Here is an 18,756-nt window from a genome sequence, read left to right as displayed (position 1 = left end):
CTTACCACTTTCAGTAATTACTAAAACTCTGACTTGATTGAAACATTCCACAAAAAAGGAAAATGTATAATATTGGACCACTCCTGTACACTGGCCAACAAGAATGTTTCAGTAGTTACAAAAACTGATGCACAATTCTATATGTTGGCAAAATTTTAGATATTCCTGAAAGAAGTTACTCACACAAATACAGGCCCATTTTTTACAACAGCAGTGCTAAATTGCTATTAAATAGTAAAGACAAAGTTAAACTATTTAAATAGGAAAATTATTTAAATAGTAAAGACAAAGTTAAACTCCCCCCCCCCCCCCTCCCCCCCATGAACCATGGACCTTGCCACTGGTGGGGAGGCTTGCGTGCCTCAGTGCCGTACCATAGGTGCTACCACAACTGAGGGGTACCTTTTAAGAAGCTAGACAAATGTGTGGTTCCTGAAGAGGGGCAGCAGCCTTTTTGGTAGTTGCAGGGGCAACAGTCTGGATGATTGACTGATCTGGCCTTGTAACACTAACCAAAACAGCCTTGCTGTGCTGGTACTGCGAACGGCTGAAAGCAAGGGGAAACTACAGCGGTAATTTTTCGCGAGGGCATGCAGCTTTACTGTATGGTTAAATGATGGTGGCGTCCTTTTGGGTAAAATATTCCGGAGGTAAAATAGTCCCCCATTTGGATCTCTGGGGAGGGGGGGGACTACTCAGGAGGACGTTGTTATCAGGAGAAAGAAAACTGGCGTTTTACAGGTTGGAGCGTGGAATGTCAGATCCCTTAATTGGGAAGGTCGGTTAGAAAATTTAAAAAGGGAAATGGATAGGTTAAAGTTAGATATAGTGGGAACTGGTGAAGTTCGATGGCAAGAGGAACAAGACTTCTGGTCAGGTGAATACAGGGTTATAAATACAAAATCAAATAGGGATAATGCAGGAGTAGGTTTAATAATGAATAAAAAATAGGAATGCGAGTAAGCTACTACAAACAGCTTAGTGAACGCATTATTGTGACCAAGATAGATATGAAGCCCACGCCTACCACAGTAGTACAAGTTTATATGCTGACTAGCTCCGCAGATGACGAAGAGATTGATGAAATGTATGATGAGATAAAAGAAATTATTCAGATAGTAAAGGGAGACGAAAATTTAATAGTCATGGGTGACTGGAACTCAATAGTAGGAAAAGGAGGAGAAGGAAATGTAGTAGGTGAATATGGAATGGGAGAAAGGAATGAAAAAGGAAGCCACCCGGTAGAATTTTGCACAGAGCGTAACTTAATCATAGTTAACACGTGGTTCAAGAATCATAAAAGGAGGTTGTATACATAGAAGAAGCCTGGCGATACTGGAAGGTCTCAGATAGACTATATAATGGTAAGACAGAGATTCAGGAACCAGGTTTTAAACTGCAAGGCATTTCCAGGGGCAGATGTGGACTCTGACCACAATCTATTGGTTATGAACTGTAGATTAAAACTGAAGAAATTGCAAAAAGGTAGGAATTTGAGGAGATGGGACCTGGATAAACTGAAAGAACCAGAGGTTGTAGAGAGCTTCAGGGAGAGCATTAGTGAATGATTGACAAGAATGGGGGAAAGAAATACAGTAGAAGAAGAATGGGTAGCTTTGAGAGATGAAATAATGAAGGTAGCAGATGATTAAGTAGGTAAAAAGACGAGGGTTAATAGAAATCCTTGGGTAACAGAAGAGATATTGAATTTAATTGATGAAAGGAGAAAATACAAAAATGCGGTAAATGAAGCGGGCAAAAAGGAATACAAACGTCTCAAAAATGAGATCGACAAGAAGTGCAAAAGGGCTAAGCAGGGATGGCTAGAGGACAAATGTAAGGATGTAGAGGCTTATCTCACTAGAGGTAAGATAGATACTGCCTACAGGAAAATTAAAGAGACCTTTGGAGAAAAGAGAACCACTTGCAAGAATACCAAGAGCTCAAATGGAAAACCAGTTCTAAGCAAAGAAGGGAAAGCAGAAAGGTGGAAGGAGTATATAGAGGGTCTACACAAGGGTGATGTTCTTGAGGGCAATATTATAGAAATGGAAGAGAATGTAGATGAAGATGAAATAGGAGATATGATGAAGAGCTTGACAGAGCACTGAAAGACCGAAGTCAAAACAAGGCCCCGGGAGTAGACAACATTCCATTAGAACTACTGACAGCCTTGGGAGAGCCAGGCCTAACAAAACTCTACCATCTGGTGAGCAAGATGTATGAGACAGGTGAAATACCCTCAGACTTCAAGAAGAATATAATAATTCCAGTCCCAAAGAAAGCAGGTGTTGACAGATGTGAAAATTACCGAACTATTAGTTTAATAAGCCACGGCTGCAAAATACTAACACGAATTCTTAACAGACGAATGGAAAAACTGGTAGAAGCCGACCTCGGGGAAGATCAGTTTGGATTCTGTAGAAATGTTGGAACACGTGAGGCAATACTGACCCTACGACTTATCTTAGAAAATAGATTAAGGAAAGGCAAACCTACGTTTCTCGCATTTGTAGACTTAGACAAAGCTTTTGACAATGTTGACTGGAATACTCTCTTTCAAATTCTGAAAGTGGCAGGGAGCGAAAGGCAATTTACAATTCGTATAGAAACCAGATGGCAGTTATAAGAGTAGGGGGGCATGAAAGGGAAGCAGTGATTGGGAAGGGAGTGAGACAGGGTTGTAACCTATCCCCAATGTTATTCAATCCGTATATTGAGCAATGTAAAGAAGGGAACCAGCAGAAAAATGCTCATATTAGAGCACAAAAAATGTGAATATGCTCTTGTTCAAAAAATGAATGAAAAGTGGGGTACCAGCTGCCTCATTCTGCCTTCCTCAGCACCTTTAAAAGTTTTCCCAAAATTCTGGCATGCAAACATATTCGGTCTATTTATACTGAGACAGGAGCAGAAAGTGGCAGTGGGGCAAAGAGATGGAGAAACAATAAATACTGGAAGATAGTAGACAGCAGTTGTGGTATAGGAGCAAAGGCAAATATGGCAGTATGGGAGAAAGAGAGGGACACAGTGGCAGTGGAACATAGTTGACAGTGACAGAACACTGAAAGAATGAAAGAGAGAGTACCAGTAGAAGAGGACTAAAGAGAAGGAAAAGGTGGAAGTGGGTGAGAGCCAGTGATAATGAGACACAGAATCTATGAGCATGATAGTGAGGAAGAGAGAAATAGTGACAGTGAGGAGAGATAGCTGTAGTGGAAAGGAATGAATTAGATAGTGGCAGTAAAAGCAAGAGGGTGAGGGACAGGGTGTCAGCGAGAGGAACCAGTAGCAGTAGGACAGAACACAGGAGACTGTGATTGTGAGACAAGAGATAGTAACACTTAGAGGGAGCACAAATATGTTTGCAAGCCAAAATCTTTGGGAAAATTTTTAAAACTGCTGAGGAAGGTAGAATAAGGCAGCTGGTGCCCTACTTTTCATTCAAAGTCTTTTATTGGAAGCAGGAGCATGTTTGCCTTTTCCGTGCTCCAATAGGAGCATTTTTCCGCTGTTTGTACATATGATGGAGATGTACCGAGCTGTAGTTGCATTAGATCCGATGATGGCAACACTAACTTGCCAAAACTGGTCATCAAAAATAAAGTTATAATTAATTATGTTGGCTGTTATAGTTTTTACTTCTATATTTCACATTACTGTAGATCGCCCCCATACTTGAACTCTGTCAAGTATATAAAAAATACCAGCCTGGTTTTAAACAACTGAACACTATTTCCTTTTTCACCTTTGTTGTGTTTATAGTTACAGTAGACAGAACACTGGAGGTCACAGGTTCCATCCCGGGTAGAGGTGGCCATTTTTCTTCCTTCCAGCCCCTCCACGATGGACCCAGGTGCTCTCAGCCAGCTGTCAAAATGAATATTGGGGCTCTTTCCCAAGGGTAAAGTGCAGTCGCGGTAAGGGACCCGCCATCCCTCTCCCACCTAGAGCCGCAGTGGATAGGAAAGCTGCATTCTACCAGCAGTCATTCTACATTCACAGTACTTTAGATCCCTTCAAAGTATTGTCCATGCACATTAATTCACTTGTCCCAAAGCTTTTGCCACTGCTGAAATCAGTTCTGGAGCTCTTGACACTATATACTGTTCAAAGCCGTTAGCCCGTTTACTCTGACATCATGTCCGCCCCAATACCTGAATGGTCAGCGCGTTGGAATGCCATGCACGGGGGCCCGGGTTAGATTCCTGGCTGGGGAGGGGGATTTTCTCTCCTCAGGAACTGGGTGTTGTGCTGTCCTCGTCATCATTTCATCCCATTGTTGACGCACCAGTCGCCCAATGTGGTGTCACACTCGATAAGACTTGCACTTAGCGACTGAACTTAGCGACTGAACTTCCCCCCTGGGAACTCCTGGCCACTGACGCCATACGCTCATTTTTCCTGACGTGACCCACATCACTGAATTGCTTTCCTGTCGGAGTTTGTTTCATCTGTGGAAACAAAGAAAAGTCTGATGGAGCCAGATCAGGTGATTAAGGTGGGTGTGGAACACACGTTTTTTGCCTTGAACTGTCAGATCTGTGTGGCTGGAGCATTGTCATTGTGTAGCAACCAATTCCCAGTTTTCCACAGTTCTGGCAGTTTCTGTTGCACACTCTCTCAATCTTCATAACATGCTAGATAAAAACACTGGTTCACTGTTTGCCCTGGAGGATTGAACTACTTGTGGACAATGCCACTGACATAAAAAACCAACATTGTTTTTACACTGGATCACACTAGATGTGCTTTCTTGGGTCATGGTAATGTTTGCATTTTCCACTGGTTCGACGCTTGCTTCAACTCCAGATCATATCTGTAGCACAACTCTCATCCCAAATTTTAAGAAAATTTGGATTGCTCTGCACTTCACTCTTCAACTTGTGGCAAATATTCATGCAGTTCTCTCTTTGCTCATCTGTGAGCAAGTGAGGAACAAATTTTGCAGACACCTGTCTCCTGTACAAATCTTTGATTAAATTTGCTGCACTGTGCTCCATGACACTTTTGTTTCCTCAATTGGTCAATGGTCCTTCAACAATCTTCAGCGATTACACATTTGATTGTTGCAATGTTTTTGTCATTTCTTCCTGTCGAAAGATCAATGGGGCCTGGCATGTCTTCCGCTGACATACTGCCGGATTTGAAAAAATAAAACCACTCTTAGACCTGTAGTCTCCCAAACCAATATCAATAAAGGCCTGCTAAAGCATCCCAATAGTCTCTGCTGCAGTTTTCCCTACAGAAAACAAAACTTTACATAGTCTCTAGGCTCCTTGTTGGCTATGTCATTGATCTCAAAGGACTGAAATAGGAATGCAAACAAAAGAGCACCAAAAACAAACCACTTAACACTGACTGACACCAGCTTAGTGAATGATGTGGGAAATCCCAAACCAACATCACCTAGCAGCACAGCTTGTAACTATGAAACATGCGCATACAACAGATCAATTCCGGTAATTTTTTGTTCCCCCCTTTTATTTCTCTTTCTTTGTTAAATGTAACAAAATTAATACTTCCTCTTGTAAACACTCTGTATCTCATCATTTTATTTATCACCTAATTAAAAATTCCTGTAAAAATTGCATGTGTTTGTGACATATGGTTATCACCTCACAATGACCTAAGAGGTCAAAAGCTGGTTCATGACCATAAACACATTATTTTGGAAAATACCAGGGAAGTGTTTTGATTTTAACAGTATCACCTTAAAATTATCTTACCTCTAAGGAGAGATCAACAGCTCTCGAATCTGGGGGGTCCATCACGCGGGTGAGAACTTCGGCAGCTCGGCCCAGCTGCAGGATTTTCACTTGCAAAATCACCTCCTCCAATCGTGAACGCAGCATTTCCGGCAAAGGATATGCTTGTAGTAACATTTCACGTGCTCTGGTATAAAGGTGATAGCACACACCAGGTTGCACCCTAATAAAACGAAGTGCAAACAGTATGTTATATTATGGAAAGTTAACAGATGTTCACTGCTAGGTATGAAATCTGTTATCAAAAAAATAATGGGAATTTCTGGATGTAGCAATATGTGAAATAAGGGAACGGCAGCCACTCACCTACAAACACTCCCGTGGTCATGGAAGACTGGTTATTTATATTGGGTTATTGAAAGGAGTTCCTGAGCAGATGGAGGAGGGGACAGAGTAGGGAAGGCCAAAAGGAGGGGTAGCAAGAAAGAGGCAGGTCTTTGGACAGATGACTCTGAGGCTGCACAAAATGAAGAGAGTACAGAGGGTAGAGCACATAGAGATTTAGGTGCAAGACCTGTCCCATACACCCACACAACAACTCCTACTGCAGTCCAGTCACAGGCATTTCCTACCCAATAAAAAATTTCACTCAACTATCCATGGGGGGGGGGGGGGAGGGGGGGGGGGGTAAAAAACCACACACATCATGTTTTTTGCCATGAACTGTCAGACCATCATAGCTGTGAGGCTGGAGTGTTGGCATTATATAGCAATCACCTCCAATTTCTCCACAGTTCTCTCACAATCTTTACAACACACTAGATAAAAATGGGAACTATCTCTCCAACATATCCTGTATTCTCACGGTCCCCCTTGCCTCAACCTCCGCTAACCTGTTCCCACTGCATCACCTTACCCTTTCCCTTCTGTCCACACAATTCATTCTCTGTCCAGAGCCTGCACTGCCTACTGCTACCAGTCTTCCTACCATCCATAACCCATGTTGGTCTCTCTCTCTCTCTCTCTCTCTCTCTCTCTCTCTCACTCTCACTCTCACTCTCACTCTCACTCTCACTCTCACTCCCCCCCCCCCCCCCCCCACCCACCTTCCATCTTCTACATCTCTATTTGCTCTACCTTCTGCACTTTTTTAATCTTGTTATGCTGCTACAGAGTCATCTGTCCAAGGACCTGCCTCTTTCCCACTACCGCCTCCTTGCTTCCTTCCTTACCCCCTCCCCACCTCCATTAGCTCAAGCAACTGATTTCAATAATCAATTATCAATAATCAGACTTGTCATGGTCACAGGAGTGTATGTTTTAGTGCCTGTGGGGTGAATATGTTTACTTTATCATGGAAAAGAAAAACAGTATCATGGCACAGAATGTAAAGAACAATTATTGCAAATTCTTCTGTGACTGGAAAAAAATAGAAAGGAAAGGGGGGGGGGGGGGGTCACATGTGCTCTTCCTGAAGAATTAAGGCTCCAAATGCTGAACTACAGTGTCAAATACTATGTTTATGTTCTTATCTGTTGCTAAATGATTCCTTTTTATTTGGCCTGTGGTGAACTTTTCCACATAATTGTTCATATTTCACAATTTGTTATATTCTTGTAATGATAAATCAATATTTACTTTGCTACCCTGTTATTTATCCACTGGATTTCTATAAGGGGCATTCAAAAAGAAACAAGCCGGATGCATAATTACAGAAACCAGTACTTGTATGTTAGAAGTATTGACCCTACTATTGAGACACTTGACCCACTGTGACACAAGTGATAAGGTGGTGAATAGCTGTCTCATAAAATTCCCAGGGCTGCAATGGAACCAGTTCCACACGTACAGCTGGACGTCTTAGTCCACCCGAGTGCAGGAAAGGTTTCGCTGACATTCTTCTTTGACCAAGATGGTCCCCTTCTGATTCACTTCCTGCAGCATGGGACAACAGTAAATGCTCAGCATTACTCACGAACCTTGACCACCCTTTGCCAAGCTATCAAATTAAAATGACCACGCAATCTCACCCGTGGGTCAATCTACTCCATGACAATGGAAAGCCTCATATGGCCAACACAGTCGTGGCACTCCTGCAGAAATTCAAATGGGATGTTCTCGGCTACCCACCATACAGTCTGGACCTCTCCCCCTGTGATTAAGCCATTTTTGGTCCCCTTAAAAAGGCTCTAACGATTCACCTTTGATGACGTCGTCCAGCTGTACGTGCGGAATTGGTTCACATTGCTGCCCTGAGAATTTTATGAGACAGCCATTCACCACCTTGTGTCAGTGTGGGATAAGTGTCTCAACAGCTAGGGTGAATACTTCTAACATACAGGTACTGTTTTCTATAATTATGCCTCTGGCTCATTTCTTTTTGAACGCCCCTTATATTTTAGGTTGTTAGATCCATCATCTTTGACTTATTGATTGCCTTGTTCATTACTTTTTAGGCTTTTAAAACTCTCTCCAACTTTTTTCTGCTGAGTTTCCTCTTGTTCTGCAATGCTCTTTCCTGTGAGCTAGTATCGAATCTAACTTTCCCAGTTCCTATCTTCTTTTATACCACAGGGTGGTGGTGGAGTTGGTGGTGGTACTGGTATTGCTGCTGCTGCTACTTGCTAAGATATAATACATACTGAATTACAATTTTATTTTGGTGACCACTTTTTCGTAACTGATGATTTTTTAATGATGTAAAGCTATTAATGTAACTAATATATGTATTCCACTTCAGCACTCAATCCCACTACATTATCAGCCCTCCAAATATGGATGCAGAAAAATGGTTCAGCATGTTTCATTCACATAAAAATTTATGAAATATAAAACACTAACCACGCTCACATATCAGAATTTTCGTTCTGGTAAGTAAGGAAATCCATTGGTATAAATGACACTTTCTCCTCTGCATCCATAATTATAATAGCACTCATAATATTTCAGACCAGATGTGTAATTTGTAAGCATGTACTATTACACAATCTGATTGCATCAAGATTTCGCATTAAGAGAACCAGGACACCAATCTTTAACCTTGGTTAATGAGAAGACACTCTGACAACTCGAAAGAGTTAAGTATGTCTATGGGGCACAAGGTGACATGTTCCACATCAATAATATTATTGACAGACATATTCTACAATATATCCTTCTACTGCTGGCATAATTTTTTTCATTTATCTGTCCTAAAAATAATTTGTAGTTCACTAAAGCACAAATTTTATAACATTTCTGCATGCAGTAACGTCAGCTGCCTTCAAGTATCTGTCTTGCTTGGGTAAGCATAGCTCGTGATGTGCACGCCTCCAATGCATGGCAATATGGCACACGCTTCACTGCCAAGCAGTGTTTGGGCAGGAGCCCATATTTATGCATTGTGCTATTGAAGTTATATATAATATGACATGTGCATTAAACAACAAAATTTAGTAATGTTTTACATGGCTTATGTTCACTGCTGTAAAAAGAGAGAGAGAGAGAGAGAGAGAGAGAGAGAGAGAGAGAGAGAAAGAAAGAACGAAAGAAAGAAATTCTATTTAGTACTTCACCCTCTCAGGGGTTAGCCGTTTAAATTTTCTAAAGTAGTCTATGTTTAATCTCTGTTCTTCCTTAGGGCTCAAGCTATCTCCATGCCAAATTTCAGCAAACTCACTTGAGTGATTTAGTCAAGAAAATGTAGCAAACAGAGGTACTTTTACACTTATAATGTTAGTACTATGGATTGTAACAAATTCTTGGGAACATGAGGAAATAGAAGGTAATATAAACGGTGTTGAGGAGCACGAAAAAACTTCTCCCTCACCTTCCAGCTCGTCCACGCCGCTGCTTTGCATTAGCAAGGCTCACCCACTCTGGCTGCAGGGTAGATATGTTTTTTTCAATATCAAAGTTTTTCATCTTGGTCTTACCACAGTCCACAACATATACAACATCGTCTATTGTTATTGAGGTCTCCGCGATGCTTGTTGAAATTATAATCTTACGGACTCCTGAAACACAGAACGTGACTTTCTTTTTCATATATCTTTCACGCACAACAAACCTCTTCCCCCCACACTCAACAGGAAAGAAATGGTCTTATTTTGATGCAACAAAACACATACTACATAATACATCAATGACTCATATTTTTACATTTATTTCTCTTGTCAAGAAAATTATGTAATATCTGTCCGTTTGTAATACTTAATGGTCATCTAATTTTAATCACTTATAGTGCAAGCACTTACAAAGACTTCTATTAACTGTATACACTATATACACTCCTGGAAATTGAAATAAGAACACCGTGAATTCATTGTCCCAGGAAGGGGAAACTTTATTGACACATTCCTGGGGTCAGATACATCACATGATCACACTGACAGAACCACAGGCACATAGACACAGGCAACAGAGCATGCACAATGTCGGCACTAGTACAGTGTATATCCACCTTTCGCAGCAATGCAGGCTGCTATTCTCCCATGGAGACGATCGTAGAGATGCTGGATGTAGTCCTGTGGAACGGCTTGCCATGCCATTTCCACCTGGCACCTCAGTTGGACCAGCGTTCGTGCTGGACGTAAAGACCGCGTGAGACGACGCTTCATCCAGTCCCAAACATGCTCAATGGGGGACAGATCCGGAGATCTTGCTGGCCAGGGTAGTTGACTTACACCTTCTAGAGCACGTTGGGTGGCACGGGATACATGCGGACGTGCATTGTCCTGTTGGAACAGCAAGTTCCCTTGCCGGTCTAGGAATGGTAGAACGATGGGTTCGATGACGGTTTGGATGTACCGTGCACTATTCAGTGTCCCCTCGACGATCACCAGTGGTGTACGGCCAGTGTAGGAGATTGCTCCCCACACCATGATGCCGGGTGTTGGCCCTGTGTGCCTCGGTCGTATGCAGTCCTGATTGTGGTGCTCACCTGCACGGCGCTAAACATGCATACGACCATCATTGGCACCAAGGCAGAAGCGACTCTCATCGCTGAAGACGACACGTCTCCATTCATCCCTCCATTCACGCCTGTCGCGACACCACTGGAGGCGAGCTGCACGATGTTGGGGCGTGAGCGGAAGACGGCCTAACGGTGTGCGGGACCGTAGCCCAGCTTCATGGAGACGGTTGCGAATGGTCCTCGCCGATACCCCAGGAGCAACAGTGTCCCTAATTTGCTGGGAAGTGGCGGTGCGGTCCCCTACGGCACTGCGTAGGATCTTATGGTCTTGGCGTGCATCCGTGCGTCGCTGCGGTCCGGTCCCAGGTCGACGGGCACGTGCACCTTCCGCCGACCACTGGCGACAACATCGATGTACTGTGGAGACCTCATGCCCCACGTGTTGAGCAATTCGGCGGTACGTCCACCCGGCCTCCCGCACGCCCACTATACGCCCTCGCTCAAAGTCCGTCAACTGCACATACGGTTCACGTCCACGCTGTCGCGGCATGCTACCAGTGTTAAAGACTGCGATGGAGCTCCGTATGCCACGGCAAATTGGCTGACACTGACGGCGGCGGTGCACAAATGCTGCGCAGCTAGCGCCATTCGACGGCCAACACCGCGGTTCCTGGTGTGTCCGCTGTGCCGTGCGTGTGATCATTGCTTGTACAGCCCTCTCGCAGTGTCCGGAGCAAGTATGGTGGGTCTGACACACCGGTGTCAATGTGTTCTTTTTTCCATTTCCAGGAGTGTAAATTGGTATTTTCTAGATATGGGCGCTAGGAGCAATTCTTGCCTCCCACAAGCACTATTATTGCACAGTACATAGCACATAAAAAATATATCTTGGTCTCTAGAAAAGCAGATAAGAAAAACAAAGGTAGCCATCATTACAAACAATTTTGTATAGCTGTAACTAATTGTTGCTACAAATTAAATGAAAACTACTACACAATGGTAGTGAGAACAATATTGTTTTCTAAGGTTGGCACTGGCACTCAAACCTCCAGATGTAAGGTACTCAGATCGCCACCAAACCTTGTATGTCAATCGGGTATCAACCAAAACACCAATTTAGTTCATGCTATGAGTTGTTGTCTAGTAGAACATGCGTAAATGTTAATTAAAAGTAACATCAGAACTATGGAGCACAGCAAAAGCTTTCTGTGAGAGGTTGTTTTCTAGACCTCGGGTGAGTGCGCTGCTAGAGTGTGAGGTCGTTGTACCAAAGATACTGTGTTTGAACGTCATTAATGTCAGCTTTTTTCAAACAGTTCATGAGTGAAACTGTTATATGGGAGAACATTTTCCTGACTAGTAAAAGGACTTTTCAGACTTTGTAGCAATGTTCTTTAAGCAGTCTGCTTTTGCTTCATTAACTGAAAGCAGCAAACCTATAGTGCACATCTGTATAGATAAGTGTGGAGTCCTGCTGCACATGTGAGAAAGAACACCATACCTATCTATAAAAATGTACTCTATAGGTTTGATACTTTCAGATAATAGAGCGAAAGCAGACTGTCAAAAAAGAACAACTCTGAAAAGTCCTTTTACATGTCAAGAAAATATTCTCCCATACAACAGTTTCACGCGTAAACAGTTAAAAATAAATTGTCATCAGTGGGGTTTGAACGGGGGCCATTGGTGCAACTACCACATGCTCTGCCAACTCACCAATGAGAAATTTACAAAAACCCTCACTCACAAAGAGTTTTTCTGTGCTCTGTAGTTCTGGCATTACTTTTAATTACCATTTACGCATGTTCTACCGGACAACAGCACATGAAACACACTAAATCGGTGTTTTGCTTGATACTCTATCGACATAGAACATTTGGTACCAATCTGATTGTCTGACATCGGAAACAAGTATATACTGGCTGATTTCTATTGATACCCCTTCTCCCACCATCCCATGGGAAAACACTGATTTATAATGTGGGTAACCTGCTGATTTGGCTTTTCACAAACTTTCAGCTGTGTAAGAGCACTGATTTTATTTTTTCTTTAATAAGGGGCAGAGCCTGGAATAACACTCTACAAATTTAACTTAGTACTTAGAGAAATCAATAGTGCTTTACAAATGGGCAATTATTTACACAAAGAACGGTTAAGTACTCATACTAATATAAGAATCATCAATTACCAGACTGTGCTTAGCTTCTTATTGCCAAGTAATCATACCTGGAGGCGGTCTCTCAAACACAGATTTCTGCATCACAGTAGGCATCAGAGAATGGAGAGGAATTATACGATACTTATCTGGAATCAGCAACAAGGCTAACGTTACTCACAATGATGTGGTGCAGCTGTCTATTTTATAATGTTAACTTTAAGAAAAAAGTAAAACAAATGAAGTTTAATGGAAAACCAGACAAAAGAATCATCATACCTATAACTCAGCAAAGCATTGATTTCCTGCGTATTTCTTTTCTAGGGGGGCTTGGAAAGAGGCAGAAAGATGCTAATACCTTTTTTATATATAAAATTACTTATATGGAAGGAGTCAATTTCAAATTCCACACAGTTTTAATAATTCCACTTTAGCTTTTAGATACTTACATGGTGGAAATGCACCACTTTCTTCCAATGATCTGTTCAGTGCAGAAATATTATCCCAACCAGGTAGAAAAACAAGAATGGCACCCTCTGGCTTATTCTTACATATGTACTGAACCAAAGCACGAATAAGCTCAATATTCAGCTCCTCACAATCAGGATTTCTCAGACTGTGTATCACCCTTGTTGAGTACTTTCCTTCCGTTTCTAGTTTCCTGACAGAGAAGAGGGCAGAATGTAGCAGGTTTAATTGTTTAGTATAAAGGTGAACAACAGATGTCACTGTAAGTTAAAGTCAATGACAGAAAAATGTAGTTCTAATAATGTGAGATTCCCTTTTAATAACACTATGACTGTATGAAGAACAAACAACGGTTGTGATGTTATCCATACAAAAATAAAAATTACTTACTGCCTAATCTTTTATTAACTTATTACATACACATAAAACGAGAGAGAAATAAAAAGGCAATGTTGCGGGAATGGCTTCTGGTCAAATCAACAGATATCTTGAAATTCCCATAATATTTCATGGGCACCAAATTCGAATGCCAGTAGTAAAGATTTCTTGGTCAGTAATAGGAAAAACAACTACACCAGCTATACAACGATGAACCAAGAGTTTCAGAACACACGCAAAGGCTGTCTTTCATACAGTGCGCTACTGTCAGTCATCTCAAAACCTCTCTCAGGAGCAACATGTCAATATATGCACCCACATTAACGTCTGTCTATCCTCACCATTGTCATCTGAACATCTACAGCACCACCAAAGTGTTATCCCTTCTATGACCAATAGTTCTCCTTTGTAATCACTGTGATTTTAACAAGGTCATCACAGATCCCATGCTGTGCTAAGTTTGTATCCTGTGCCTCTGTTCAGCAGAGCTGTCAAGCTTTGAATTTCCAGCATATTTTTAATAAAGTTGTACTGGTACAGAGATGGTGAGAGGAGAATATTGGTACTTTTGTAGTCCATATTGTGCCCCTTACTCAATGCTCAGTCACTGCAGATTTCTGTGGCTGGTGCATACATGTGTCCTGCCTTATATTCGGTACATCTGTCTTGCACAGCATATATGATGTCTCTGACTACAAGGAATCAGAGTTTTGTTGGTGGGCAGAAGATGCATTTAACTATGTTTCTTTAGTAATCCTCCTATTTTCGAAGAAATGCCCCCAATATATGGCAAGACGACCATTCCTCTTTGTCCTCCACTTTCTTCCAGGTGTCCAGCTGCTCACTTTAACATGCACCGCATGTATGGTGCAGCAAATCTCCCATTTGGAATATTTATTCTGGGGGGGGGGGGGGGGGGGGGGGGGGGACGGATGGAGATGGAATAGCTCTATAGATAAGTTGTCTGAATGTGATGCAGCTCATGCTCCATGCAATTTTGTTGTGAAGGCTGCTGACAGCTGGTGGCCTGTAAGTTTATGTCCATGTGTGAAGATTCATGTTACACAGCACGACCCAGGATGCCACACACTTTTCTCCACATCAACTCAGGAATGGAAGTCCATCGTTTTAATCCATCTCCATTGCAAACTTGACGTTACAATGAAGAAAATTTAGGTTTCACAGAAATACATCCAGCAACACAGTGCTGTGGGCCCTGATTAAGAAAGGTGTCACCTGCACAGTCCCAAAAGCATATGGTTTGTAACTCTATCAACTTCAGTGCCCTCTCCTTGAAATCTTCAATAAAAACATTAGCGACAATGGGTGACTTGGGACTATCTGCTGCAGTGTCATCTGTCTATTCAAAGAATTAGTCACTGAATAAAAAACGGGTTGAAGTGAGCACATGCTTAAAAAAATCAACCAGTTCTCCTTTCAGCTTCTCGTCAATGAGCAACAGGGAGTCCTGCAATGGTACTTGAGTAAAAACTGTGTTGTCAAAACTTACAAGCATATCTGATGTTGCAAGTAAAGCTTCTCGTCAATGAGCAACAGGGAGTCCTGCAATGGTACTTGAGTAAAAACTGTGTTATCAAAACTTACAAGCATATCTGATGTTGCAAGTCTTACGTTCTTGGGCTGACAAATGAAGTCTTCTGAGTTGCAGATGTGATACTCACCTCTAGCGCACAAATGTGTTGCCAGATGTTTTGACAAATCTGCTGGACAGAGACACAAGATACCAATTTAGAAAGCATGAGATCTGGTGATGGTCATGTTAAAATCACAATGACTACAAAGGGGAACTATTGGCCATACAAGCCCTAATGCTTCGGTGGTGACATAGATATTTAGATGAGAATGGGAACAATGGTCCCACACCAGTTTGGGCAGGTATATTGACAAGCAGCACCCACAAGAGGCCCCGGGGCAGCTGACAACATTGCACAGCATAAACAACTGCCTTTGTTTGTGCATCCAAAGCTCTTGGTTCATCATTCAGCAGGTTGCTATTTTTAACCAAATTTGGCGTCTTCACACCTGCGCATTTTCTATTTAGACTGGCGTACATAGGATGCTTCAGTCACAGCTCAGCAGTGTGTTCGTCCCACCTGAAGATGTCAGTCAGTTGTACCAATGAAATATTGTGGAAGTTTCACAATGACATCCAGGTCACTCCATCTCAAGTGATCACGGGCCTCCAGCATCTTCAGTTTCAATTTTCCTGAAGCTTACTGTGGGTGGAGAACTATCCAAGAAATGAATCTGTGCAATATTTTAAATCATGAGCTTAGGAGTACGAGAAAAAGTGGCCTTCTATTTGCATGGCTTTTCGAAAAGTATGCATGAAAATGAACAAGAAACAATGTCTGAGGCTGTTTTATTACAAGACAAAAGCAAGTAGGAAAATCTTTCTTTCAAGTCTTTGATAAATTTTGGCTTTGAAACATACAGTGTGGCAGATTGTAAAAGCATTTTGTGAGACAGCATAATGCATTGAAGTGATTCAAAAAAATCTACAGAGAAAAATGCACAGATTTTTTGACCCTCTTTGGAGTCAGGTATCTCAGGAAGAAAATTGCAAAGGGACTATGACTTGGCATATTTGTTGACAATGCCTGGGACATCATTTATTAGCATATCTTCCTGCTTAGCCAATTACTTTCAATTATACTCAGTCACAACTTGGGGTCAAATTAAAATTACAATAAATGAGCCAAGTTCAGATGAAAATATTGCAAAAGGGTCATTTCAGAAATAATTCTTTCCAGCACCATTGGAAAGAACACAATTTTCTGCACTAGCAACATCTAGTTGGATCTTAGTGTCCGTTCAGCAAAAGGAAGAAATATAATGTTGAACTTCATTAAAATCATGTGTAATACGCTACCATCGCAACACTGTGCAGGTTGCTGGACCCATAACTTCAAGACAAGCAAGAATAACAACTGGTAGATAAATGCTGCTGTCCTAACCACCCATAAAAATCATGGAAATTTGATGACTCAACAACTTCAAAATCATTAGTCGAGTCAGTTTCTCTACTTATCCTGGTAGTGAGCACGTATGGTTGCAAAGGCAAGAGGGGCATGATGATGTCATCAAATATTGCTTATCGTGTGTCTTCATTGAGGTTTCAAAGCCTCAGTTGGGTTTCTCACCATGGTTCCCGAGTCAATATGTTGGTCTCTTCATGATGGTTCCCAAGCCAATGCTATTTAAAATTACTGATCATGGAATTAAATTTTTCTTCCGTATTGTTCAATATGGCTTCTGGAAAATTATACTTAAGCCCTATTCTAGTTGCAGAAGGTGCTGCAATATTGATGCTGTTCAGGAATCCAACATTTATCTTCTCTTTCAGGCCACAGAATAAGTGAGCTGGACCAAATGAGTGCAATGATTTGAGCAGGGCATCATGTTCTTCAATATCAACTTCACGTATGTTCCCAATCCACCAGAAATTGTCATACACGCATATGATGCATTGGCCAGGAATAAGGCTCAAAATTGACATGAAAGCCACACTGCTGTTTGTTGATTGATAAACTAAGGCCTCAAAAGAAGTTATCTCACTTGAAACCCAGCTACTTGAATGTGGTTCAAATTCATTGGCAAAAATTGGTGATTTTTACGAGTTCTGGCTTAAGCATGGCCACTTGCAAATAATTCTTCTGGTAGTTGTCTTTCATCTTATATTTCATGGTATCAATTTGGCAATCACCACTGTTGCTTGACCTAGCACTGTGCATTTAGTAAGTTGTACCATATTGTGATGGTAGCATATTGCGCATAATTTTGTTGAAGTTAAGCCTTACTTTTCATCCCTTTGCTGATTTGACTCTAAGATACAACAAGATGTTTCTAGTGGAGAAAAGTGGGCTCTTTCCAGGGTTCTGGAGAAAACAACTTCTGAAGTGACTCTTTTGCAACATTTTCAACTGAACTTTGCTCACTTTCTGCAGCTTTACATTTGACACCATGTTTCTGACTGAGTATGATCCACAATAAGTGCTTAGGCAGGAAGACGTACTAATAAGAGTCCTGCCCCAGGCACTGTTAATATATGTGCCAAGTTGTAGTTCTTTTGTGTTTTTTCTATCAGAGAATCAAACTCCAAAAATGTTTAAAGATTTGAATGCTTTGCTCTGCAGGATTTTTGGTGTACTTTGGTGCATTACAAAGGTTTTATAGACTGCAACACTGAGTTTTTCTGATTTAGGGACACACTGAGAAGTTGTTAGTACTTGTCGCCTTGGTTAAGAAAGGTTCAAACATTGGGGTCTGCTGAAAAGCTTCTCAAATATAGGGTCATGTTTCCAACATATTGGGTCTAATGAGCTTAAATTTTGTACCCGTTCATTCCTATGGTATATCTGTATCCATGGCAAATTGAACGAAATCAGAAATGGAAGAATGGGAAATTTTTGAAAAATGTGATCACTTGGGATGGAATGACCCATCTGCTATCTGCCCCAAGAAACATTTCTGCGACTAGTCTACAGGGAAAGCTTCAAGCAACAAAAAAGGCAAAGTGTTTATAAAACTGATTCCTAGCCAAATGGGTGATGGGTGGAAGAAAGAACTGAGACCCCTTTGGGTAATACAATGTCCTACATGGGGCAACTGCCATATGGTATCAACAGGACTTATGGAGATGGAAGCATGCATACATACACAGAAATGAAAACTGACAAGCTAAAGGAAATCGTTGAACTGCGGGTTTCTTAGCTAAAACTATACTCGAGAGACTTAATCAATCAGAAAATTTTGTTACTGCAGTGCTGATGTATAACAGTAACACCTGCTGTCCTACAATATGTAATTTTGTTTTTTCCATTTTTTTTCCGGCCTTGTTGTTAGTTCACCATTATGGCTATGTGCTAGTAAAACCAGTGTTGTTTGTTTTATTTATTTATTTAGTTACCTTTTTTTTGGTGGTGGTGGTGGTGGGGGGGGGGGGGGGGGGGGGAATGATCATTGGCTCTGGTGCATAGTTAACAAATTTAACTATAGCGTAGCACTGCCACTATTTTTCAGTGTTAGCGAGTAAAATAGTGGCACTGCCTTGGTTGTTGCAGAAAGGGCCAAAGTCCCATGTGCAGAGCTGACCAAAACACTGTTATATTAGGTGCCATAACACACAAGTC

At 41.6% G+C, this 18,756-nt stretch overlaps 1 protein-coding gene across 1 annotated transcript in view; it reads right to left on the bottom strand.

Annotated features, from left to right (window-relative positions):
- Positions 1 to 18,756, bottom strand: part of LOC126162792 (ATP-dependent DNA/RNA helicase DHX36-like) — a 254,109-nt gene that overhangs the window by 86,103 nt on the left and 149,250 nt on the right. Inside the window, exons 10-13 of the mRNA XM_049919511.1 lie at positions 13,207 to 13,418; positions 12,829 to 12,906; positions 9,517 to 9,703; positions 5,730 to 5,931 (exon numbers count right to left, since the gene is read on the bottom strand). Coding sequence (XP_049775468.1) covers positions 5,730 to 5,931; positions 9,517 to 9,703; positions 12,829 to 12,906; positions 13,207 to 13,418 — 679 coding nt within the window. The remainder of the gene's footprint in view (positions 1 to 5,729; positions 5,932 to 9,516; positions 9,704 to 12,828; positions 12,907 to 13,206; positions 13,419 to 18,756) is intronic.

Source organism: Schistocerca cancellata, chromosome 2 (genome assembly GCF_023864275.1).
Source record: "Schistocerca cancellata isolate TAMUIC-IGC-003103 chromosome 2, iqSchCanc2.1, whole genome shotgun sequence".
NCBI classification, from domain to species: Eukaryota; Metazoa; Arthropoda; class Insecta; order Orthoptera; family Acrididae; genus Schistocerca; species Schistocerca cancellata.
Note: the sequence above shows the minus strand (reverse complement) of the source record. Positions and strands in the feature narration are given on the sequence as shown.